The 27058-nt window shown below is 42.1% G+C and overlaps 1 protein-coding gene across 3 annotated transcripts; it reads right to left on the bottom strand.

Moving 5' to 3' along the window:
* Positions 1 to 6537: 6537 nt before the first annotated feature.
* On the bottom strand, positions 6538 to 18947 carry LOC131353907 (coiled-coil domain-containing protein 138-like). 3 transcript variants are annotated; one of them, XM_058390989.1, is made up of 15 exons: positions 18790 to 18947; positions 18313 to 18373; positions 17909 to 18014; positions 16820 to 16917; positions 16354 to 16496; positions 15521 to 15658; positions 15272 to 15391; positions 15046 to 15123; positions 14784 to 14894; positions 13969 to 14118; positions 13528 to 13635; positions 12916 to 13048; positions 11718 to 11894; positions 8353 to 8491; positions 6538 to 7240 (listed from the first exon to the last, which is right to left on the bottom strand). In XM_058390989.1, the coding sequence occupies exons 1-15, from the start codon at positions 18868 to 18870 to the stop codon at positions 7099 to 7101; spliced, it is 1785 nt and encodes a 594-aa protein (XP_058246972.1). In that variant the 5' UTR covers positions 18871 to 18947; the 3' UTR covers positions 6538 to 7098. The 3 variants fall into 3 exon arrangements, with proteins under 3 accessions (XP_058246972.1, XP_058246973.1, XP_058246974.1); XM_058390990.1 differs by having other exon boundaries at positions 16820 to 16914; XM_058390991.1 differs by having other exon boundaries at positions 18681 to 18819.
* Between the last annotated feature and the right edge of the window lie 8111 nt (positions 18948 to 27058).

The raw sequence follows: 27058 nt of genomic DNA, 5'->3' as shown, positions 1-27058 counted from the left end.
TTTTCTGTAATCAACAAATGAAAAATAAAGAGATAAAAATAATGAGATAAAAAAAAAAGAATCTATAAACAAAATGCCAGTGCAGTGTTGCATTTCTCTTCTTAGGTGCTTAAATGTTGAACATTCTGCTGGTATTTCAGTGACTTGTATAAACTGAACACATAATAACTGAAATCAACTTCTGAGATGAATAAACATCTAGTTTCAACAGATTTACTGAATTGCAGATGTTGTACCCACTGATTTCACCATTTTTTCTTGCTGACACACCCTCAACTGACACACCCCCCAACTGAAACACGCCCTCAGCTGACACTCCCTCAACTGACATGCCCTCAACTCAGAAACTTGGAGCTCAAAGAAAATCCCACCTGTAATTCCGACTTCAGGGTGGCGTTGATGTGCATTCAACTCGTAAATACGATCATTCTGGCATCCCTCAAAGGCACCATTAATTTCAGTGAAACACATACAAAAGACATAATATAAATGCCGTTGTTCAACATCTAAATGCAGTGTTAAGTGTCGATGGTTACATTAATACAAGGTGAGAATAAGGTTTGTTTTAAGATGTGCAGCTAGCTCCATGAAAGGAAACGCACATTAAAACAAGACACTGAAGTGCTTCTCAGTTACACTTTTGGCCCGAGTGTGAATAAAGCACAGAGTAAATTCTACACTAGGAATAAGTAAGCTTATATTACTGTGTATGACATCACAGTTCATTCATATCAATTATTAAATTTGATCTTGTTCCAAACGTGGCTCCTGAGGTGCTGAGTTGGCTGGGGATTAGTGACTTCGTCTAAACACACCACAGCTTGTGAAATTCTGCCTTCTTCAGATTTCAAACGGTGATTTTTTTTAACCTCGGACAGCGATCACAGGATTTCAGAAGCTTAAGTCTGACAAGCTCCTGAGGGTTTGTTTCTCAAACCACGTTATTAACATTTAGCGCTCAAAGCAGCGTAACAAAGTCCACTCATGGGAGGAGAAACTTGGCACGGTTCCAGCTCTGGTTCTTTCTCTCAGCATGGAGGTCAGATTGAACTGAACGGCTGTGAAAGCCTGCGGTGGAGAGAGCGGTGGATCATCTAGCTGGGTGTGTTAGAGACATTATAAAGAGAGGAGAGGTTTTTACTTTCACAGTTTTTTTTTTTTTTTAAAAATGGGGATTAGTAGGGGTGAATGCTCCAGAACTTTACTGCAGGTCAAAGAGGAGAGAGAGAGATCTGCCAGCATCAGGGGTTGCAATCTCATTTTTCTTTCTTGGTTCCTTGGATTTGTTTGTTGTGGAGAGTTTTCAGACTGAAGACCTTCACTGTCATCTGTTGTTGTAGATGAATGCAAGTTCTATACCTTTCCACAGGATCTGTAGGATGGCAGAGCAGCATGTAGAGGAACAACATGGAGATGAGGCTGAGCGTTTCTTTTGGTCAAATTGGCTAACTCTTCAGAGAAGTTTTATTTGTGGATTTTTCCCAACAAAAGCTTTACTTCAGTAATTTCTCAGGATATGTAATTTCTACAGCTGCACAATCAGTCCCCAATCCATGGTTTGTATAGCAGTTAAAAAATACATTAAAAAAACTCATGATCTGTAGTTTCTCTGCTACGACTCTAAGCCGTGTTAAATGTGGCTGTAAAAACATGAGGAGATTGTAATTAGCTGTCAGCTCGTCATCCAGAGCCTCCAGCGAGGCCTCAAAGCTCACACTGTGATTTTCTCCTTCTTCTGTTTCCGTCTGAACCTTTCACTCATTCACTCGTCTTCACCCCGAGCCAGATTTCTTTAGTTGAAGGTCTGATTCCTTCTACATCTATTATCCCTAAAGTTCTCCACAGTGCTAAACAATTATTTAAGGATTTACAGTTTAATTTTATTTGATCAAACAATCATTTAATCATGACACTTGTGTGGCCTGTTCATTAATTACGCTTGGATTTGGATTTATTAAAATAATTTGCATTATTAGTTTCCTCCCTCTCTCAGTATCCTGAAAGCCCGGCTGTACTACAATTGCTGTAATCTTACTGCACACAGCAGCTGAGGTTTCAACAATAAATGAGAAAATTACAGCCAGGTGTCTTGGGTTAAGGCTAAAGCTACAGAACAAACCAAAGCGCTTGATAGAATTTTTTAACCAGTTGGCGAGAAAGACAGCGTGGCTTGGGGAAAGTCAGAGGCTTGATTCTGTGGTGACTGAAGCGTTTTTAAGTTTCATGTTCTGGATCATTGTCCTGCTGGAAGGTCTGACCATGACCAAGCTGTAACCTCCTGGTATAGAGGCAAGCAGATATTCATTTTCACTCCTTTGTTATAAAACAGTCCACATCACCACAGAGTCTCTATCACATCCACCTCCAAACCCATTTTCGGCCAGGGTCCGATCACAGTTCCAGTCGTGTCTGATAAACTCCAGGTGGATATGTTTGCGGTTAGCTAAAAGAAAAACAAATGCTCTGTACGAGTTTCAGAAGGTAAACAAAATTAACAGTATATTCTTCTAATCTTATAATCCCTGCTTCTATAATATGAAGGTAAATCTCTGGGTCATATTAAAAGCTGCAAGAAATGTCCTGAAGTCAACAGGCAATAATTGGGGAAAAAAACAAAACAAACATTTAATAAAATAAAACGGTAAAACTGAAGTCAGAGCAGTTTACTGAAGAATGGAAGGGTTATAAAGATTAGCAAAAAATAGCCAGTAATATAATAATAATAATAATAATGCACAGTAATAAATTTGAGATGTGGACTGCTCTTTAAATGTTCATCTCTTACGGCCCTGATTAGCATGATTAGCCCTACTCAAGACCTCTTCATTAAATTGTCTTGTTTCAGTTACAGCTAGCTAATGAACAGTTAGTATAATAAATGAAGCTAGCACATGGACTCTAATCTACACAGCCTTTATCCGTGTTACACTTGAGGAAGATCCTTGACCAACAGTTTTCTGCATGCTTTTTTTCTAAACCAACTTGGTGTCATTTCGTCTTTACGTAAAGCAGCATGTTGCATGTTAAGCTAATTGAATTTTAAATATAGGCACATGCTCCATGAAGGCACTCACAGGGTAGCGTGAGTTCTCCTTCTGTGTTCTCGGCTCCTGTGTTATGTCTGTCCACGAGTGGCTTTTCCCCAAACGCTGTAATAACAAGCCTGTCTGAAGAGCCTAAGTGGCTGTCACGGCCTGATTTATTTATCTTCATTATTTCAGCTTGTTAAGTATTTCAGAAATATGCGTGGACGCCGTTTCTGGTTTTTGGCCCGTCGTTAAAACAGTATTTATGTTTTATGGTGGTTACGCCTGGCAAGAAATGTAAAATTAAGCTTGTTATATGAGACCACCAAATCCATCTTTCCATATATACACTGTGTAATTGAAGAGCAAAAAGGGAACATGTGCTAGCCTTTAAAATATCGACACACCATGTGGACAACACGGACTGGTCAGGGGTAAGAGTCAGACTCTCCATAAGGAACACAGAAATGCAGGTTGAACCCTGGATTCTGATTGGTCAGGTGCTGATTAATTCTCTATAAGAACAGATCTGACAGTAGCGCAGCTTTTATTAATGCACTTGTTATCATTTATGTTATCATTTCTATAGCAATAGCTATAACCTGTGCACCCACACACACACTCTCACCGGAGAACCCAGAGGAACCATACATGGACATGTAGTGAAGCTCTGAGAGGCAATACCACCTGCTGCACCACCCAGTGGACCTACAGTTTTGTGTTCTACACAGTGAGATGTGGTGAGGAGCTGGTGGGAAGGTTCGAGGAGTTCAAGCTGTACCAGGGAATTAACAGAAAATATGTACAGGAAAAAAATCACATTAACCTCAACATCAAACACACGCTATTTCTTTGAAAACAATGAAACAGACGTATGAAATTTTGACTTTATGAAATATGACTTTTTCTGTAATCTGTTCCCACTGATTCAAAAGCTTTAACAAAACTAACAAACAGCGTTAATCAAACTGAATCAGCACACAAGAACCCAACAATCGGAAGAAAGCCAGTTGGAATCATTTTACCCTCATGAGCACAAACACAGATCTGCTTATAATGTGAATGCTTCAGCTATGAGTTCAACGTGTGTGTATGTGTGTGTGTGTGTGTGTGTGTGTGTGTGTCAGGTTTTTTTTTTCTTCTCTCAGCACTAGAAGCACATTTTGGAACACTGAAATCCTTTACATGATGTTCACATCTGCAAAATCCAGTCATCAAATCCTCTTTTCTTTATTTATCTGACCGATTGTTTAAAAAACATTTAGTGTAATATAATGTGGACTTCCTGTGACACTGTAGAGTCTGATTGTCCAGCACTTCCTGGACAATGAAAATGAAAACAAATTTATAAGTAACCAGTCACTGTGGAGAAAGCGGACATTGTTGAGGAGACGTATCAGAGTCTGATTAAATTATTAGAATGCGTCATAACTGCAACTCTGCCTAGAGCAGGATGTCAGCGAGCAGATAAAGAGGGGATTAGTCAGAGAAGCATCACAAAGCCAAGTAACTCTCAAAAATGACACTACTACCACCAACATGTATCAACAACATATAACTCCAATGAAGTTCCAGGTCATAAGACTAGAAAGATATGGAGAACTTATATAGAGCTCTAGATTACTATGGTCTAGTTTATGGAGATCCGATGTCGATGTCCATATCAGGTCAGAAATTTACGAGTCCTGGAGCAACCTTTCAGAAAAAAAATTGATCGATTATTTGTAGTACAAAAATTGAGCTTGTTGTTCTATGAAGTCGACTTTCCAGACTTTAAATATCTCATGGTGTGCCATTTGGTGTGTCATTAAAAAAGTGAAAGGAATATGGAACAGTCGCTACTCTGTGTAGAGAAGGCTGTCCACCAAAATTCAGCGAGCAGGTAAAGAGGGGATTAGTCAGAAGCAACCGAGAGGATGATAAGCAAATGATAAGCAGTAACCCATTTGCCATTTGAAGTTTGGGGACTCTCTGAGCAGACTATTACTCTGAGAAGACCATCACTGGGAAAACCATCACTCTGAGAACACCATTATTCTGAGAAGACCACCACTCTGAGAAGCAGTGAGTGGAAATTTTTTTTATTAGTGGGGTATTCGGGGTTGAGGGTGAGATGAATGGAGGCAAATACATGACAATCAGAGAAGTCTGGATGCATTAGAATAGTCCAGATCTCAATCTGCTGGAGAATCTGGGGTAAGACTTGAAAATAGCTGTTTCCCGTTGGGCTTCATCCAATCTGACAGATATTTAGCAATTTTGGCAGAAGAAACATCAGCATCCAGATGTGCACAGCTGACAGAGACGCATCCCAGTAGACTTGCAGATGTTACTAAGTGATGTTAGTAAGTGAAGGACTAACCAGTCAGAGGTATTAGTTAGTTTGGATGTTATTCATTAGTGCTGTTAGGTGATGGAGGAATTTTATCTCCTTGACAATGTTTCCGCTAACAGTTTACATCAGCACATCCTGTTGGGTTTTGTGTAATCTTTACGTTCCTGGTCCAGATCATGAGCTCACTGTTAATTCCTCTGAAAGGTCGACACTTACGGACCGTCTCCCTGGAGTGGAGATCATCTGCTGTAGGACGTGTTACAGAAACCAGCAGCCTGCAAACAGACACACAAACACATCACCTCGGTGGCTGATTACAGGAAGATACACAACAATCCAACAACAGCTCCTTATTCTGGGGAAAAGTTTGTGCAGAAATGTGAGCAGGAGGTCAGTTAGCTGGCCAGACTACAAGGTTTCATGCCTTGTGTGATTCACTGTCAAGCAGAACACAACACTAACATAACACTACACTAACATGGTGCATGGAGCTAAGTTTCACCTGAACTGACCTGCAGAATCACCAGTGTAATATTTTTTTCTAATCCTTGTTTATGTCTCCACCTTAATAACAGTCCAGTACAAATTTGTACAGTGCCCCGAAAATCAGACGTGTAACTGCTGTGTATCGGTCTCTTAGTGTTAGTCACCAATATGATAAACTGATAAAAAAATGAAGATCTCATTTCCAACGTTCTCAGGTTAATTATTATAATTCGTCATTTTGAGGAAAACTTTAATTCAGTTAAATGTAGAAGGTACTGGTCCTGTTTCAGTGGGTGTGTCCTGCCCCACAGTAGCACCTTGTTAGGAGTAAACACAACTCCTCAGTGTGTTTTGGCTGTGTACACTGTTCCACTTTTCTCCTGAATAATTAAGAAAATGAACCAAACAAACTTTATTCACACTCTGAGCACTGCTTCAGTCTTATAGTTTTAATAAACCTAGATCCATGGGTTAACTTTGCATGAATAAAAACCAAACACAGGAATCACTAAGCGACTTGATGAATGTGTGACTTCACGGAAAACTTCCCGTCTCTCAAAACAACAATCTGAACGACCCGGACAGCAGCTGCGCTCGGCTTCGAGCTGCTTATTAAGTCATTATTTAAGAAACGATGAGAGGATTGGTGACATAAATGTTTAAATCTCAACAATATAGCAAGATATCAGGTCAGTAACAAATATTTTATTCAGTCACAAACAATTTAAATCAGTTAAAACCCACAAGAAGTAAAGGAGCTCGCTCAAAACCACAGATTTACAAACACAGGCCAAATGTACAAATATCTGGCACGTTCTCTTGTGCCTTGGAAAATGAAACGTCGTTCTAAATCAGCGTAAGTATAACCGAATCATGGGATTAGTACCAACATGCTGAAAAATCACTCTCAGGGAGGCAGCTGAGGCCACAGAGGCTCCGGCCACAAGAGACAATGATGATGTGTGTGTGTTCTGTCCACCATCAGCGTGTGTATAAATGAAGCATGACATTAAATACATTTTCTGAAGTAGGAATAATTAATTACCACCATAACACATTATAATAAAGTGGAATAAATAAGAATGAATAATTTAGGAGTTGATTTATAAAGCACTGCATGATGATGATCTGAGGATTATACATCCTCAGAGTGTACACAATAAATAATCCCTACACAAAGAGAGTATCATGACTGAACACCATGTTTATGAGTGGTTCTGTAGAGTGTTCATAGTGTTTGGAGTGGGCGTGTCAGGAGTGTGAGGCCACGCCCAGATTAAACAGGATGGAGCTGATGTTGATGTTGATGTAGGCTCGAGACGGATCGGCTGAGCGCTGTGTTTCCTGTAGGAGCAGGTGCAGTGAGGACGCTTCGAACAGACGGCGGTTCTTTCTGCAACACACACACACACAATTATTTTCCTAGAACATCACACACACCGTTTTATTCCATGCTAGCTCCACAGTATAACGTCCACATCAGCAGAGTGTTTCTAGCACATTTCTGTTTCAATCCTAAATTCACATGAACATCTGGCATGAGTTTCGTTCCTCCTCCAGGCCTTTCCCGCCCTCGCTCAAGCTGTCCTAACGAGGATTAATGAGCTTGTTTAGATGATGAAGCTGAGCTAACGAGGTGTTTTCTTTTCTTTAGCCAAGTGAGGATGACTCTCAGGAAACATGATGATGATGTAACTCAAGTGATGAGCTACGCTACGCTGCGTCGTTATTATGCAGCTGGAGGTCTGGTGTAGATGAAGTGACATGGCTCAGCAGATGCAGCTCCACTGTCTGTTTTTTTGTGGTCATGAGGACCAGAAGAAGAAAAGACTCACTAAGGGGGGGCAGAAAGAGATGGAGCCTCAGTGTGGTCAGCTTTCAAACTATAAAAGATTGCTGGAATCGCAATCATAAATTCTATTTATCATGAATGATTTTTAAGCCATTTTCTTTAGAATTGCACAATCGGTACAATTATCACTATTTTGGGATATTCCACTGTGATAAAGATAATAATCAGGAATAGAAGCTGTGAAGTTTGGTTTCTGAGAAAATGATAAAAGCTTAATTTTAGAAAAAAGTATTTCCTAAAATAAATAAATAAAAAAAAATAATGATGATGATGATAATAAATCATGGGATTGTCATAATGATTGTGGGCGGAGCTTCTTTAACATTTCTGCAGTGAAATAAAGACATATTAGTGCTGAGTTTTGACCATTTCACTTTAAGAAGTTTCTCCTTTTCAAGTCAAAATGTCTCCTAACTAAAAGGTATTAGTTAGTTAAATAGTAACACTTGGAGTTCTCAGGGTGTTTTTCAGTCTCCCTGTGAAGGAAGATAAACCTGGAGCTTTCAGTTTCATCCTCTGTTATAAACTCTTCATGCTGCCTTGATGGAACGCTGCTACCTTTTTATAGTTTGTCTTTCTATGTCTACTGGAGACCCTCAAACCTCCTACTGAGATGACTGATGTGGTGATGATGATGGGAGTGGAGCTCAGACCTGATACAGGAGAGCTTCTGCAGGAGAACGCTAATCTTCTCGCTGATGGCCAGGTCCAGCCTTGGGTTTCGGAGAAGTACAGCAGCACAACGGAAGAACTGATCTGTGCTACACGCTTCCAGGAAAGCAGGAAGATGACCTAGTGAAGAAAATAAAAATAAATGACAAGAGGATTGGGGATGGTTTTATCAAAGGAGCACTACTCACTCAGGCTTAGAAAGATTAGACTGGGGGAAAAAAAAAATGAAATGACACAAACAGAAAGAAAAAAGGAAGAAGAAAAAAAAACTGGTGCACTGCTCAAACACTAAGAGTTCCTTTCACTGGAACTACGGGGCCAAGTCCAACCCCTGAATTCAATGATCTGGAGGGGTGTCCCAAAACTTTTGGCAATAGTGTAGAAGCTTCTATTCTAACAAATTTCCACATGACAAAATGCCAATAAAAGGTGGGGAAAAAACCCTCAGATTTACTGCAGGCTCGCTCAGATTTGAACCGCCAAAACCACGTTTTTATTAAAACAAAGTGAATATTAACAACCATAACTACTGATTATTTTCTTTCTGATGTCTTTTTGTTCTACCTCTGCATGAAGGCATCCAGCAGATGCTCTGATCCAGAATGTGATGAAGCATCCACAAAATCTGCATTAATTCAGGACCTGACTGATGAGAAGGTCAATTCAAAGCAACAAACTTTCCGCTTAAATAATCCTTCAAAAAAACAGGAAGTAAAGTAAGCAGCAGTAAAAGCAGAGCATGTAAAGGCTTTATCCTGTGGAAGGAACATGCACTCCAGTCTGCTAGGATGTGGAAGGAGAAGGTTATTCCATCAAAAGAGGAGTGATGACTACAAAAACATGCTGAATTCCTGAGCAACAGGAAGCCATTCAAGAGACCTGACTAGGAGCGTACATGAGTGAACATTGGGAAACCAAGCAAGAGACATGAAGAGAAAAGAAACATGGATTATGAGAGGAGTCAGGTGAGCAAAACTGAGCTCAGAAAAGTTCTTCTGGTGTTATGAAGAAGAAATCTGCAGGATCAGGATGCTGATGAGGTTCATCAACTGAAACCACACCAAGATGGATACTGATGGTGACTCGTTTAGGGTTAGAGGTCCAGCAGAGGAGAGACATGCATCAGTTCAGATGTTTCTTCATCCAGAACAAAAGGCCAGAAAAGCATTCTGATATCTTCAGAGCAACTCGGGGTGGATGGATGGATGGAGACAAAGATGTGTAGCAGTGAGCAGCCTCTAATCAAGATGAAGTGAGAACTCACGAGTTACACTGTGAGGAAACACACTGTGTGGAGTGACTGTGTGAGAGGAAAATCAAGATCAGAGTACAGCTTCCAAAACCCCAGGTGGAATCTGGTGATCCTTCCGAAGGTTCGTCTCCATGGGATGCTTGATGTTGTACCCTCAGAGAGCTGTGAGCTGGAGAAAACAATGTTTACCAGGTTGGACCTTCGGCTTCTTAGAGAGACAGTTAGAGGTGTAATGACGTCACCAGCAGCAATGGAGACTTGCTCTGGAGCTAACTTTTAAATTCTCTTCAAATTAGCTTTGGACCAAAGTGTGTGTGTGTGTGTGTGTGTGCGCTTTCAGCTCTGTGCCTGATATAGCTTTGGGCAGTGTGAAGAACCCGTGCGAGTCGTTGCACAGCGTCACTTTGGCTCTTTCAACATCTGACTCACATTAATGGAAGTCTGCTGACCTTTGACCCCATGATTTAACACAAATGGTCAGTTTGGCCCTTTTATCCTGATACATCTGCCTCTCACTCAATCACTCACACACACAGTCCACATCTGCCGTCTCTCATCTTCACAGGTAGTGCTGTCTCCTATTAGACAAAGCCGAGGGAACTTCAAAGACGTCCATCACAGAGATGTTTGGCCGTCTGACTTTTTTTCGGCGCCAGCACATGGAGTGTGTTAGTGATGGCAGGAGGAGGAGGCTGAACAGGGTTTAACGCTGAAACTCAGGATGCTGGAAGTGACCTTCAGGTGTGAACTCCTTGTGCTCTCTGACCTCAGTGCTTTCACACAGGCTGCTAATTATCCCTCCATAAATCGCTTGCAGCTCATAAAGCGGCGCCCCTGAGGATTCTGGGATTGGGCGGCTCTGCTTAGTGTCACTAAAAGGAAATGGCCTGCCTAATAAAGGGATTTTCGCTGATTAGCAGCAATTGCAACGCGCCAGGCACAACCTTATAGGTGTGTGATCACCGAATGCCAGAAAGAGAAAGAGAGAGAAAGGGATTAAGAGACAGGAAGTGACACGTTTTGATTAATATGCCAGATATCGTAGCTAATCCTAGCTCAGAAAGTATAATCTCCGTGGCATGTGTAGAGTTCTCAGTGCATGATCAGCTGCTGGAACCTGCTCCAGAAAGCTAGAGAAGTTTCTCTGTACGTTCTGAGTGATTAATAAACATGTTTCCTATACAGATGTCTGGATCGTCTCCATCAGTGAAAAAGTGTGTTACAGATTTTTAGGGAAGCAGTCCGTGTGTTAAACTTCTCTACACCACTGCATAGTGACAAATCAAAGTATTTTACTGTTGCCATGGAAACCTGATGGACTGGGCACCCCACGAATGAAGAAAAGTCACAAACATGAACAGAGCATGGAGAACCAAAACAGCTGAACTGTGCTCACACTCTAAACCCTTTCTGAAGCCCGTGAAATGTGGAAAAGTGTTAAAGAGCTGATTAAAAAGGTGTGGTGCTAAAGACCTCCAACGCCAGAACGTCTAAAATCCGGGTTTTTCCACCTTAAGGTCCACGCTGTGTTTCTGGAAGAAGTTTATTAGCCTCGTTTGACGCGTTAGCAGTTAACAGAGTGGAAAGGAGCCGGGCCGATGGACGTGTTAATGATGCTGGAGTAAGTGGCCATGTGGGCTTAATCAGGCTAATCACACTCGGAGCTGCATAAACTCATGCGACACCTTGCTAGCTTCTGTGTGAGAAATAAATTAAACTCAGACGGGACACAAAAGAAATAGAGCGTCTGTGAGACAGACTGATGTGCTGCGATATTTAAACACGTGACACTGATATCATTCAATTTCCATTACGGACTTCTAGATGAACGACAAGCACATTTTAATGCAGAAAAGGTATCTATTTATTAATTTATTAGCAATTACTTTACGGCTCTGAATAGGACAGTGGATTGGATCTGTATTGTGCTGTGGACTCTAAACTGTTCAACTTTAATGGCTCTGCTTCGCTCCTTCACCTAAATTATTAACATAAATGCATGTGATTAGAAAAAACCTGCATAAGTGGACAAGCACGATCAATTATTATATTTTTGTTTAATTTTATCTAAACAATTTGTGTTGTAAAACTCACATGACTTTGCACTCATCTGAAGCAGGATATCCAGCAACGGAGAGAGCAGTCCCGGACTTCCTGTCCTCAGCAGAGATAGAATGGCCGTCAGGGCCTTGTACTTCAGGAAGAGGCCACGCCCCTCGTCGTCTCTCACGATGCCGTGCACAACGTCGAGGGCCTGAGCCAAGACATCCACTGTAGATCAGAAGAGGAGTAAAAATATCCACAATAATTAATTATACATGCTCAATAAAAACAATCCTCACACGTGTATGTCAAAGTCATGGAATCTAATCTCATGTTACACTGATCTCTCAGTGACGCTGTTCTGCTGTATTACGGCTAACTCTTCTTCTTGTACTTTTGTAGATCTGGAATGTTAAATAAAAATGCAATGTTTACCTTCAGCGAAGTTAAAGATCACAAAGTGTCCTTCAGTTCTCATGTGATGACATTACAGTGTATACAGTGCACTCAGGAAAGACGTTTACTAACACCATGCTCTCTCCTCCATACCACGGAGTCATGTCAGCTGTTTAACTGAAGCTCATCAAATAAACACGAATGAAATGTTTCAGCCTCGTCACACGGACGGATCAGTACCAGAGTATCAGATCGAACAATCTCTCTAACCTACAGCTAGCAGTCTGAACCTCTCTCTCCCTCATCTGCTTCAGATAAACACTCCTAATGACCTGCTTTCCAGCAGCACAGCAGCCAACATCATCGTCTCATCCCTGCTGTATCTCTGCCATTCTCTCTACACAGACAGCAGCAGGCTGAGACGTGGACGAGGACGTGGAGTCCTAACAGCTTCAGGAAAAACATCAGAGAGAGAAGACGGAAGGACGATGCTTCCCAGATGGAGTCAAAGAGAGATTCAGCACAGGACATTCACACCCGAGTCAGAATAACACATCCAGGAGAGAAATGAAGAGAGAGAGAGAGAGAGAGAGAGAGAGAGAGAGAGGGCTACAGACAGACAGAGAGAGAGAGAGAGAGAGAGAGAGAGAGAGAAAGAGAGAGAGAGAGAGGGCGACAGACAGAGAGAGAGAGAGAGAGAGAGAGAGAGAGAGAGAGAGAGGACACTGCACTGCAAACGTCTCAACATTGCCATCTGCTGTAAGCAGAGGGGAGTAACACCTACTGAACACACACACAGAGCTGAGAGGAGCAGAAAAGGACATGATGGATGGAAGGTAAATGTCTGTCTCACCCTGACTGAGTGTTTTGAGGATGATGATGGAGGATAAGAAGCGAGTGTGAGGGCAGGAGCTTCTGATAAGTGGAGGAGATTTTCGGTTCACTTCCTCTCCTAATCTCCTCAACGTTGAGGTCAAAGGGAGATGCTGGAACACACACACAGACACACACACACACTGAGTGTATCCACATGAGAACATGTTTTTCAACAAGCTTTGTACACTGCCTTTAAGTGAACTGTTAATGTTGGCTTCAGCAGACTCATATACACTTAAATGCGAGTGTTCAATTTGTCTCAACTTCACTGAGTGCAGGTTCGAGTCTAAATAGAGCAGAAGAAGAATAGCAGCTCTGTGGCTCTGAGAGGAGAATGACCTGACCAGAGAAAGCAGGCAAACAGCCAGTCAATCTCAACACATCAAGCCTTGAGGTGGATGAGCTACAACAGCAGAAGACCACATCAGGATCCTATCCTGTCTGCTCAGAGACGTCTGAGCTACAGTAAATACAGGAACAAACAAAACTGGACAGATGAGGATCGGAGAACCGATGCCTGTTCCAGTGCATTCTGAGATGCTTTTCTGCTCATCACAGAGCTCTTATGCGAGTTAAACTTATGACACACCTGTGTGCTGTGCTCCAGCTGGGTGATGGCGCAGTAGATGAAGCGCAGGAGCGGTGGATGAAGGAAGGCCTCGGCTTCCTGGAACTGCTCTAGCAATGCAGGAAGAACCTGACAAAAACAAAATATACAAACTGAAAAGATTTTCAAGTTGTTATAAATAAACCTGTAGGAGGCGTTTGTGCTGGTGAGAGCTATGGGTGGAGAGGAAAAAGACAAGATAAAGGGCAACAGTGTTTAGAATAAATGACATGATTTACATCAAAACTACCTGGAATAAAAATGTGTGTGCTGGAGTTTACATTCTGCACACTTTCATTTTTTTGTGTATAAAAAGCTCATTGTTGCTTCAAGTTGTGAAAAAGGTTAAAAAGAACAAAAGGCTTCTTTCATGACGGGCTTGCTTAAACCTGCATGTGTGTGTGCGCGTGTGCGTGCACAGACCTTGGCACAGCGTTCATGCAGGGAGGGACGTGGAACCCCATACGGGTCGAACTCGCCCTGTGTTTTCTCGTCTTCAGAGGTGAACATCGGCCCGTCCAGCAGCCACTCCATCACATATGACAGCAGCTTCAGTGACGTACTGGTGGACCTCTAAAAGAAAAAAAATATTATACTATTATACAGCTGTTATTTTCCCCCCAAACTTTTTCCAGCATTGTTCTAAAACCATGAAGCCTGCATGGTTTAATGATGTCTATCGAACCACCTCAGCAGCACTGGCTCTGGAAAACTACTTGAATTGGTGAAATTACAAGCACAGGATTCTTCCTTTAACACGTGTAATTGTTGGACATGATGAATTGAAGAGGGCTTAGGCTGAATGCACACTCTGATGACATCACATGAAATCTGCACTAATTTTGAAAAACTGCAAGCTGTTATGAATATTACAGAGTTTGCTTGATTTTGTGTTATTTGTGAAAATCCTGGAAGCAGTGCTGTGTGGTGCAGGAGTATGAGCGCTGCTGCCCCTAGTGGCCTCATCAGGGTATTACATTTCACACAGGACTACTGACCCAGTGGGACAGACATTTCTGTGACTGTAGTGAGAAATTGAATATAAATATATTTATAGGTTGTTTTTCATGATCAACAACACTGATTATGCAGTATACAGTATACACTGATAACACAGAGCTAGTTTCGAGTTTCTTACCCTTTAAAATAAGAGTTTATTACATCACGCAAGTTTTCGTCACTGTCCAAACATCTGCGGTGTTAAAATCCCGCTTTACTCATCGGTTCACCTGACTTACCTTGCTAGCTTTGTTGGGAGGTGGAGGTTTGTCCTGATTGGAGGGTTTGAGATCATGTGACTTCAGCACGTTTTCCCACCCTCTGTGTGCTCCTGAGTATTCGTGCTTTCTCTAACAAAGAACACACACACACACACACACACAAAATCAAAAAATCTATGACCACTGGAACATTTTTACAGACTTTTATTTAGAATTCTGAATAATTTGCTTCATGTTTCATCCTCACAAACTCCTGGAGCAACAAACTCATTTTTGTCACCTGCAGGTTGTCTAGTCGAGCTTGAACTTTCTGTGATTTGTTCTCCAGCCTTGTGTTCTGTTCACTTACTTCACTCAACTACATACACACACACACACACAAACACACATTAGAATAAACAGGGTAAATACGAGTGATTCTCCCCACACAAACCCCGAAGGAATCAGTTTTCTGTGTATAAATCTGATCTAAGAAGCTCAAACCATTGTTTGACTTTAATTCCCACCTGTTTTTTCATGGTGTCATTAAGCTCCTTGATGGAATCAAAACTAGATTTAATCCTTTTGTTCTCTTTGGTCTTTTCTCTCAGAGCAGCCCTAAGATTCTTCATCTCCTGCTGGTGTTGCTGCAAAAACATTATTGAAATAATATAATCCTTTACTGACATCATCCATCACAATATTGACATTTTAACGTAATATTGCTTAGCCCTATTGTGTGTGTGTGTGTGTGTGAGAGAGAGATGAAGTTAAACCTGTTGCATGGCATTAATACGATCTAGTACGTCTTCCTCCACAGTGAGAAGTCTGTTCATGGTGCTCTGGTGCTTCAGGAGAAGCTTCTCTCTCTGCTGGAGCTCACGTTCACGCTCACACAGCTCAGCTGCTCGCACCTGTAGACACACACACACACACACACAGATGGTTACAGACAGAATCAACAAAGTGAAAAATTCTGATATTTTCCAGCTGATAAGAGACACTGCAGTGTTGTGATTATAGATGAAGTAAAAATGAAGCAGTGTACACCTAGTATTCATAGAAAAACGACATTTCAGATCTGCTGTAAAAAAGCAAGAAAGCCTCACACACACACTTTACCAGCTGCTTCACGAGGAGATTTATAAAGTTATCCAATCAGCCAATCATGTGATCATGCAGTAGCACTGTCTATAAAATCATGCAGAACATCAGATAATGTTCACAACAAACATAAGAACACGAAACTGTGAATTTAACCCTGACATGGTGGTGGATGTTTGAGTAGTTTACAAGCTGCTGATCTCTTGCTGGGATTTTTACACATAACAGACTGTAGAGTTCAAACAGAAACATCCGGAAAGGTCTGGCCTTGTTAATGAGAGCGATCAGAGGAGATCGGTCAGACCGGTAACTCAAATCATCTCTCTGTACATCTGTGATGAGCAGAAAAGCATCTCAACACATCAAACCCTGAGGCAGAAGAGCATCGAGTTCCACATCAACCTTTTTATTTGTGTCGCTGCTGTTCAGAGATTTTTTGATGTGAGTAGCACTGACTGAAAGAGAGGAATGTTTATAAATCTCTTAAAGTCTGACGTTCGCTCACCTGCAGTTTTTCGTAAATCTGGATCATCTCGTGGTACACTTGGATATGCGCTGGGCTCCTCCGCCCCCCTCCTGATCCGAACCACGTTGGCTCTGTCTCAAACGAACCAGAAGTACATGCTAGGTTCGAGGGCAGCGTCACATCTAGATATAAATGAGGACAGAGTTGCAGAGCGGTCAGAAGGCGTGTCCTGATGTCTAACGTTTATATCATAACCACTGCATGATGTCCTAGTCGGTCAGGATTCAGCTTCAACATACACCTGCACTTCTAATGAGCTAGTCTGAGTAGACTAGTGTCTGCTGAAAATAATTATGGGATTGCCCTCGTGTAATGCCATTTTTATTCCAAAAACACAGCTTCTGAATGAGACAGATGAACGAGACCGTCACCGGCCAGTTCTTACAAAGTTACACAACAGACAGAAGAGACGACACACGTTTCCATTTTCCTGATGAAATCTCACCCGTCTCTGTACACAGGATGTTGGTATGGTCCACAGCCTCGGTCCGGTCACTGAGCTCACCTTCGCTGCTCAGAGCGCTCTCGTCACGGACCAGCCTGCTTTCAGAAATATTTCATTTGAAATGACAGAAAGAGCAGCAAACCGTCAACACAAGACGACTTCATCTAAACATGAGCTGCATCTCAGTTACAGACTGAGGCCTGGGCAGAGCTCTGCTTCTTAGAAAAGACGTAAGTAAGAGGGCAGAGGACTGATTTTTATTGATGCTTCTTCATGTACATACACCGATAAGGCATAACATTCTGAGCACTGACAGGTGAAGTGAATAACACTGATTATCTCCTCATCATGGCACCTGTTAGTGGGTGGGATATATTAGGCAGCAAGTGAACATTTTGTCCTCAAAGTTGATGTGTTAGAAGCAGGAAAAATGGACACGCAAAAGGATTTGAGCGAGTTTGACAAGGGCCAAATTGTGATGTCTAGATGACTGGATCAGAGCATCTCCAAAACTGCAGCTCTTGTGGGGTGTTCCCGGTCTGCAGTGGTCAGTATCTATCAAAAGTGGTCCAAGGAAGGAACAGAGGTGAACCGGCGACAGGGTCACGTGTGGTCAAGGCTCACTGATGCACATGGGGAGCGAAGGCTGGACCGTGTGATCCGATCCAACAGACGAGCTACTGCTGCTCAAACTGCTGAAGAAGTTAATGCTGGATCTGATAGAAAGGTGTCAGAATACACAATGCATCACAGGCAGCAAAAGGGGGAGCAACACAATATTAGGTAGGTGGTCATAATCTTATGCCTGGTCGTACACAGTGTTGTCTCTTTAAGGGTCAAGTCCTCATCTGCCAACTTACTGAGAAGCGTGTCTTCAAACCATCTTGCCCAGGCCTATAAACCAAAGAGCAACACAAAGTGCTCCTGTCTTCATCTCTAGCAAACACATTCCAATAAACATGTCATTAAGCCTCTATAAACACTTCTATCAGGACAGATCACTTCAGTGGCTAAAAGATAAAGGCTGAATCCTGTACAGTAAATATAATACGGAATGATAAAAGTCACGGTTGTGTTCCGTTCTCTCACCATTCAGGCTGCTGTGAGACGACATGGAGAAGCTCCTCCAGAGCTCGGCTGTAGTTCCTCATCTCTCGCCGTGATGTTTTCACTTCCTCCAGCCCCGGGACAGCAGCTTGAGTTTAAATAACAAAAACACTCAATCCAGCACTGCTGCACATGGCCATACCTGCCTGCTTCAGGGAACACAACCTCATCTGCCAATCACCAGGACCAAATCCATCAATACGTAAATTCAGCGTTTTAAGAGTTTTTATTATGATCTTGGATTCACTCTTCTCCACTGAAAAGAGTCTGCAACACTGCTGCTACACTCTGACACTCTGTAATCCTTGCTCCCTACGTAGTGCACTTCAGTTCTGATTCACTCCCTTGCTGTATATAAGCAGTGAATAGCTGTTTGGAGTACTTACAACACTTTTCCACATCGTCTCCACATTTTCCACTCACTTGGGCTTCTTCTGTAGCAGAAAGCTGAAAAAAAAAGAAATGTTTTTTTTTTAAATTATTGCTTTTACAGTAAAGATCTAAATGCTCGTGACTGGCGCCTACATTTAAGAGAAAACGAGGGCTGAATGCTAAATGCCGCTCTACACCCTACGTCTGTGCCCTACATGTCAATCATGGAGATATTTGATATTGGGCCTAGCATGTTCCATCATAGTAGCTGTTTACGGACATTACGTTAAAACATACTGGACTCTAATAACAAACACACAAACAAACATACAGGTGTTGTCACTATTAGCTAGGTACGTAAAAAAATCTACGTTTGTCTCACCTAATAAACATGACTATGCTTTAGCAGCCAGTGTATCTAAACTGACTCGTCTAAATAAACCCCTGCACTTCACATTTTTTTGTTGTTGTTACAAAACAAAACTAATTACCCGACTTCTCCTCTCTAAATACTTCCTTTTCAATATTTCAACTTTTATGTCTAAATCACAGCTCGAGATCTCGCTGTTCATTTTCGGAGTTTAAACTCGCCGCCACTGTTGTTAACAACGTCAACAAACTAGGGACGGGGATTTTTTTTTTTCACGCCCGCATTACGAAACATCCCGCCTCCTGCGCTCTGATTGGCTCGTTACTCCTAATCACTGGGTAGTTTTCCAATTGGCTTTTAAACATTCCTGGCCTGAAAGGCGGAAGTAGTCGGAATGCGGGTGTGAAAAACATTAATCAAGTCTGCTCGGGAACAGCGGAAGTGTCAGCCATTTTGCAATTTCACAATACAATCGTAATTTAAATAAATAAATAAATAAACCCCAAAAAAATCTATTAAAAATAAAAGTTTTAAAACTAACAATAAAAAATGTAACAGAAATTAATTGCTGTATATCAGAAAAGACTGCAATATACTGACAGATATTTGTCACATATGTAGATATTTTCACCGACGCTTTTGAACAATTTTGTAAAATATAAACCGACAGAATATATTTAAATGTTAAAGAAATTTTTACATTTTTTTTAAATGACAAAAAGAGAATAGAATGACAACTAGTCGCTCAGCATGATGCCATTAAGCACACTGCCTTCTCAGGCTTCTTGCGTCATAGCTACTCACTCCCACTCTCTGTGCAAACGTCTGAGTGACTTTGCTCAGGAGGAAAGACGGCCTGATATCACCCTGTCACACACATCCGCACCCACACACAGCGCAGGAGCTCTCCTGACATTTCACCTGGTGTTGATGATCATCAGCTGTCCTTCAAGGCATGGGTTCACAACCCTGCTACTGCTAATCCAGTGTGTGTGTGTAAAACCAAACATTCTATATTAAAATTCATGATTTGAAGCAGTGTTCAGTTTGAGCATTGTGGTGTTTATGATTACAGCAGCAGTTTATAGGTACAGAGATCTTGGGACTCACTGTGCAAGTCAGACACTACAGCTGAGGTTTGTCTTCTTTCTGTAGACTGTGATTCAAGATTCAAGAAGCTTTTATTGTCATTTCAACCACATATAGCTGACGCAGTACATAGTGAAATGAAACAACATTTCTCCAGGACCTGGTGCTACATAAACATACAACAACAAGTTCAATACAAAACAACAAACAACACCACAGAGCTAGGACAGAAGTTTGTCTTAGCCACGTAAAGTGCACAGTGTGCAGCTAGGTGCAAACAGAGCATAGACAAGACAGTGCAAAAAAGACAATAAATACAATAAAGACAACACAAAAGAACACAGGACACTTAGCGCTGAAAAGAAATAAAAGAACGTGTACTGGAATGTAAGTGAAATAAAATAGATAAAGTGAAATGATGTAAAAAAAAGTATTGTGCAAAAAAATTGTGCAAAAATACACAGCAGCGGTTGAGGTAGTGCAAATAGAATAAACATAAATATGACTATAGCAGCGGATGACAGGTAGAGGTAGTGCAGTAAGTAATGAACAGTATAAATTATGTGTGTGTGTGTGCGTCCACACAGTCAAGAGAGAGTGTGTGTATCTGTGTGTGAGAGAGACAGAGAGTTAATATACAGTTCAGTCCTGAGTGAGAGTGTGTGTGTGTGTGTGAGAGAGTGTAGAACAGTTCAGTCCTGAGTGTGTGTGTGTGTGTGTGTGAGAGAGTGTAGAACAGTTCAGTCCTGAGTGAGAGTGTGTGTGAGAGTGTAGAACAGTTCAGTCCCGGGTGTTGAGGAGCCTAATGGCTTGAGGAAAGAAACTGTTACACAGTCTGGTTGTGAGGGCCCGAATGCTCCGGTACCTCTTTCCAGATGGCAGGAGGGTGAAGAGTGTGTGTGAGGGGTGTGTAGGGTCAGCCACAATGCTGTTGGCTTTGCGGATGCAGCGTGCGGTGTAAATGTCTGTGATAGAGGGGAGAGAGACTCCGATGATCTTCTCAGCTGTCCTCACTATCCGCTGAAGGGTCTTGCGATCTGAGACGGTGCAGTTCCCAAACCAGGTAGTGATGCAGCTGCTCAGGACGCTCTCGATGGTCCCTCTGTAGAACACAGTCAGGATGGGGGAAGGGAGATGGGCTTTACTCAGCCTCCTCAGGAAGTAGAGGCGCTGCTGGGCTTTCTTGGTGATGGAGCTGGTGTTGAGCGACCAGGTGAAGTTCTCCGCCAGATGGACACCAAGGAATTTGATGCTCTTGACGATCTCCACAGAGGAGCCATCGATGTACAGCGGAGAATGGTCACACTGTGCTCTCCTGAAGTCAACAACCATCTCTTTGGTCTTTTCAACGTTCAGGGAGAGGTTGTTGGCTCTGCACCAGGCTGTTAGATGTTGCACCTCCTCTCTGTATGCTGACTCATCATTCTTTCTGATGAGACCCACCACGGTTGTGTCATCAGCGAACTTGACGATGTGGTTGGAGCTGTGCATTGCTGCACAGTCGTGAGTCAGCAGAGTGAACAGCAATGGACTGAGCACACAGCCCTGAGGTGCTCCAGTGCTCAGTGTGGTGGTGCTGGAGATACTGCTCCCGATCCGGACTGACTGAGGTCTCCCAGTCAGGAAATCCAGGATCCAGTTGCAGAGAGAGGTGTTCAGGCCCAGGAGACTCAGCTTCTTAATCAGCTGCTGAGGGATGATTGTGTTGAATGCTGAACTGAAATCTATGAACAGCATTCGAACGTAAGAGTCTTTGCAGTCCAGGTGTGTGAGGGCCAGATGCAGGGTTGTGGTGATGGCGTCTTCCGTGGAACGGTTAGGACGATACGCAAACTGCAAGGGGTCCAGCAAGGGTGGTAGCTGTGACTTGATGTGCCTCATGACGAGCCTCTCGAAGCATTTCATCGCGATTGGTGTGAGTGCAACAGGACGGTAGTCATTGAGGCAGGAAACCGTGGACTTCTTTGGCACAGGGACGATGGTCGTTGTCTTGAGGCACGTAGGGATGATGGAGCTGCTCAGCGAGATGTTGAAGATGTCAGTGAAGACATCTGCTAGCTGCTCTGCACACTCCCTGAGAACTCTGCCAGGACTCTCACTGATGAGATCATGCACTGGACTGGAAGAAATACTGTTCTCTCTCTCTCTCTCTCTCTCTCTCTCTCTCTCGCTCACTCACTCACTCACTCACTCACTCACTCACTCACACACAGACACACACACACACACTCCATTAGCTGTCTAAATCCCATTTCCTGTATCATCACCAGCTGCTGAGAGCCACAGACACAAACGATGCCTCACGCTTCCCAGTGGATGCTTCGTATCTACTCCTAATCAGCAGGATGACACCATCACGTTTCCCAGCATGCACCTCACACCTTGCAAAATGTCTGCACTAGCATTTCCACAAAGCGCCTCTCTCTCCTTAATGGATGAACACACTCGTCTGTGAGGTCATTTCTGCTCCTATTGGCCTGCTGGGGAAAATGTCCACGTTTCAGCGTCAGTGCAGCAAAGCACATGAGTGTCGTGTGTAGTTCAGCTGCAGAATGGAGTGGGACGGAAATGACACAAAACATGGCACAAAACGTCCCTACTGTAAGGCTTAACCCAGCCTTTACTTTCTCCTCTCACACTTTCCTTTCACGTCTGATGGAAAGAAGAAGGGAAGAGAAAAACTCACCTGAGGATAAGATGTTAATTATAAAGATTAGTTTTTAGATTTCCTGATAATTAAATAATCCTACTTATTTATCCGTCATCCTGATTAAAGCAAGAGTCTTCAGGTGAAAACCGATAGCAATACAATCACAAGACATGCTCAGTACGACACATACTTCCTCAACTGAATCTGCACACAGTACACTTGCTTTTTTCATGCCCTAAAAACTGCACTTCATCACACAATTATACACCAGCTCCAGTTGGATTCAGCTTCATGAAGATTTTGGGTATTCAAAGCAAAGATGCCAACCCTATGTGGACTTTGAGAATGATAACAACCTCCTAATTAATACACACAATAACATCCTACATATGCTGTATCTGCATCACACAAGTCCAACTGACTGTATATAACTGTAGAAAGGACAATATTTATAATCACACTCTCCAGTGTCACCCAAATGAGGATGGGTTCCCTTTTAGTCTGGTTCCACCGAAGGTTTCTTGCTCATACCATCTAAGGGAGTTTTTTCACCTCAGGCTTGCTCACTAGGGATGATTTTGTCTAACATTGATCTTGGACTTTTGTACTATTTTTTTATGTTCTGTAAAGCTGCATTGACAGACAAACTGTGATGCACTGTGTATTCTGACACATTTCTATCAGAACCAGCATTAACTTTGAGCAACAGTAGCTTGTCTGTTGGATCGGATCACATGGGCCAGCCTTTGCTCCTCACATGCATAAACGAGCCTTGGCCACCCATGACCCTGTCGTTGGTTCACCACTGAAATCCAGCAATACATAACATTTCATCATTATTGAGGTGAAGATTTCATGAGAGTAGGGCATATGGAATAGAGATTAGAACAAAATGATAGAAAATAACTGAATGTTATTATAAGGTGTTGCGGCTCTAGTGGGAGTCGTTTCTAAAGATTATAAAGGAAACTGTACATCATAATCACACCTACATTATGTTAGAAAGCCAGATTTTCGGGACGTTTTGAGTTTTTATCATTTTATTACTACAGCTTAAGAGAATTGATCCAAATATCTGAGGAAAACACTATGACTTGATTTAAATAAATCCTGCTCGCTCCTATAGCTCTAAGTGCTCTACTCTCTAGTGTACTATATTCACACAGAGAAACACAAAATAATGTTCTACAGTATAAAGAACAAATGCTGGAGTGTATTTGCCGAACAAACATTTTATTACTACAGCTTAAGAGAATTGATCCAAATATCTGAGGAAGACACTATGACTTTATTTAAATAAATCCTGCTCGCTCCTACAGCTCTAAGTGCTCTACTCTCTAGTGTACTACATTCACACAGAAAAACACAAAATAATGTTCTACAATATAAAGAACAAATGCTGGAGTGTATTTGCTGAACAAACAGAGGGAAGGTCTCTCTGCAGGACCCCATTTCCTCACAGAACTGAAAGGAAACGGCTCGAGATAGGAGAAATCCTCGGCAGTAGGATAACCGATAAAGCTCACGTGGCTGATGATCCCACCGCCGACTCACACACGTGGGATCTGAGGCTCTGTGTCACATGGCAGCTACCCGTCTGGCAAAATTGGATTTAAATGAAGTGCTGTGATTGCTTTAAGTGTTAACGATCGCAATTCCTGTAATTCCGTCGTCTGTGTCGACCCTCAGCTCACATCCAGTAGTATTTAAACCAGTTTGAGCTGTCTTTATGAGAAACATAAAACTGCTTCGATCATATGGTGTGTGTGTGTGTGTGTAATATTCTGATCCAGTGATCAATAGCTAGACTAACTCATCACATTAAATGCTTCACACCTAATAAAACTGATTTTACTGTTTCATCAATTTCATTGATTCTAGCTGGTTTTTATTCAGTGCTGAAATGATTAACCTTGTAAATCTACTACTACTACACACACAGAGACACACACGCACACACAGCATGCAGGAAAGACAGCTGAGGCTATTCTATACAAATAGGCGTCAGGGAAAGTGTAGCTTCATCAGTGTGTTTACGTAACTCGTATTCTGGGACACACTCGTGATAATGAAGTGAAGTTTCTCAGTAGCCTCTGGAGCTGTGCTTATAGGTGTTAAAAGTGCGTGAAAAGCCGCTGTGTTCAGAGCATGAGTGCGTGTGAGTTGAGGTTCACTGTCGAGGTTCAGTGTTGCTTCTGCACTCAATCCAACCTCGTCCTGATGTTTATTCTTCTGCATGTAAATAATGTTGGGAAACCTGATTGCTTCATGATGAGCTTTCTTATTAAACTCAAATCTGCAGAGCTGTGGAAATCTCATTCAGTCTGATACAGACATAACACAATTGTTGAGCAAATGTCAGCGCAAATAATACACATTATACCTGCAACATGAAATATAAAAAGCAGCGAATATTGAATATTAACATAAAATATACGAGGCCTTGATCTTGTCGGCTTCCTTGTGGTTTGCACTGATAAAGGCAATTTGGCGCCTAAATTGGCTCCATAATTCAGCTGCACTATTTTTAGGAGATTTAACTTCCTGCAATTGGCCCCGCAAGTCTGTTAGACGCACCGAGAGGAACAACATGATGTGTTTCTCTCATTTGGGAAGAAAATGAATTAATGCACCAATCCTCAATCATTATTGTTTAATTTTTCAGAACCTTAAAGACGGTCTCTTGTGCTTCAGAACAATTAGTCTCAGTCTTGTTTTTTTGAACACTTGAGCAAAACACAACCTTTAAGTAATGTCCAAGCTCTCCTACAAATGAGGATTGGGAGAAAGTGGAAAGCTGGCACATAACCGTGGTGAGCTTTGGGAAGTGTCACTGATGACATTCAATTTGAGGCACAAACACTGTCTTCAAACCGTCTGTCGCACCTTATCAAACTGCCCCTCCTCAGATCACAGCCATTAGACAGCTGTGTGTGTGTGTGTGTGTGTGTGTGTGCATTTAGGACTTTTATCTTTCAGCAGTAAAGCTGCTAGTCTTGAGTGATGCATTATATCACGAAATCTCATAGACGGAATAGTAATGTTTTGTAAAGGATCTATCTCTCTCTCTTACACGGACACATACACACACACAAACACACACTTAGACCCTTAGCAAGGGTAGTTTTAAGTGGATTTGGTGTGCTGTGTTTCCTCTGTTCAGTGTAAGTTATGTTACGAAGCCACAGTGTAAGTCTTTCTTCGCATACTCCTACCATACTTGGAGGTTTGGGGTCAGCGCACATGGTCAGCCATGATGCAGCACTCCAAGAGAAAGGGGACAGACCTGCTCACTGGCCCAACAGTGCAGCTTGGCAGTGCTGGGGCTTGAACCCCAATCCACAACCCAGAGCCTTAACCACTTGAGCTACCACCTCCACCCAGTTTGATAATAAATAAATAGAACAGCTTTTTTGCAATTCTTTAGACTCAGCAGTCTATTTCACAGTCATCTTCTCAGTCACTGCTGATGACGTCTTACAGAATGTAAGAGAGATCAGATCCAGTGGGCGTGTCACTCTGGATAATCACCTGACTCAACTGTCTTCGAGTCACTGTGTGGATCTACAATGTGGATCGGAAAGAAATCAGCCTCAGCCTCTTCTTCTAACTTCTTCTTCATTCTGATAAATAGAAATGAAATCTCAAAATGTATCTTTTTATAATAATATGATGACTGATGGTGATAGAATGATGATTATAATATTGCTGTAAAGTGCGGTGTGTGTGCAGTTTAGTGCATTTTGCAAGGTGAGCTGTGCAAAAGTCTAGTTTGTATAGTCTGTGTTATGAGACAGAGTGTGTGGTATGAGACAAGCCCAGAACCCAAGCTCTAGATGTTCTTCTGTTTGAGGGGCCAAACGGTCTTTGGGAAAAAGCTCCTCATGGTTCTCTCTATGTTTGCCTTCAATGACTGAAAGCAAAGTGGTGTTTTCTTTGTTTTTTTTCCTGGATGGAGGTCAGAAATTAGGAGTTGCTTTGTCATTTGTCAGGCTTTTAAATATGTATAGTTACAGCCACATTTACAGTTATTAAACACCCACGAAATGAGCTATATCCTGTTGTCACTTAAGATACAGCAGCTATAGACATTCATTCCCTCACCACCTTCTCTGTATTCTCTCTCTTCACGTTAATAAGGTCAGCTATATATATATATATAGGGTTTCCTCCCGGTGCTCCGGTTTCCTCCCACAGTCCAATGATGCCCAATGACGCCTGAGATAGGATCGGACCCAGGAATAGATCGGTATACATCAATACAATACACATACAATAGATATACATATATAAGGAAATAAATGTTTTCTTACAGAAAATCTTCCAGTCATGGCATTATAAATAATATTATTGCTAGTAGTAGTAGTAACTTATATGGAGGAATGTATCATGTTTTGGTGTTTCAGTATATTTTCATGCACTCCTCTAGTTAATTTCTAGTTATTAGGTTCAAAATAAACTAATGCTGTTCTGTAACCCTGTGCTGGTATTTTTCTTACTCATTATTAATATCCATAGACTGCTCATTACACATGTAGCGCGCGCGATTAGGGGCGGGCCTGCTAACGTCATGTTGGGCGCTAGGACCCTCGCGACTCTCCGTGACGTATAAATAAACCGGGCTCCGTTACTTTCCTCGCACTCAAGTCAG

Source organism: Hemibagrus wyckioides, linkage group LG06 (genome assembly GCF_019097595.1).
Source record: "Hemibagrus wyckioides isolate EC202008001 linkage group LG06, SWU_Hwy_1.0, whole genome shotgun sequence".
Lineage (NCBI taxonomy): Eukaryota > Metazoa > Chordata > Actinopteri > Siluriformes > Bagridae > Hemibagrus > Hemibagrus wyckioides.
Note: the sequence above shows the minus strand (reverse complement) of the source record. Positions and strands in the feature narration are given on the sequence as shown.

Excerpts from the sequence above, each read along its gene's own strand:
- LOC131353907 (XM_058390989.1), bottom strand. The coding sequence starts at position 18,870 with ATGAACAGCGAGATCTCGAGCTGTGATTTAGACATAAAAGTTGAAATA. Across the intron at positions 15,659-16,353 it reads AGATTTACGAAAAACTGCAG|GTGCGAGCAGCTGAGCTGTG; the intron begins GTGAGCGAACGT and ends GTGTGTCTACAG. Across the intron at positions 7,241-8,352 it reads CAGAAGCTCTCCTGTATCAG|AAAGAACCGCCGTCTGTTCG; the intron begins GTCTGAGCTCCA and ends TGTGTGTTGCAG.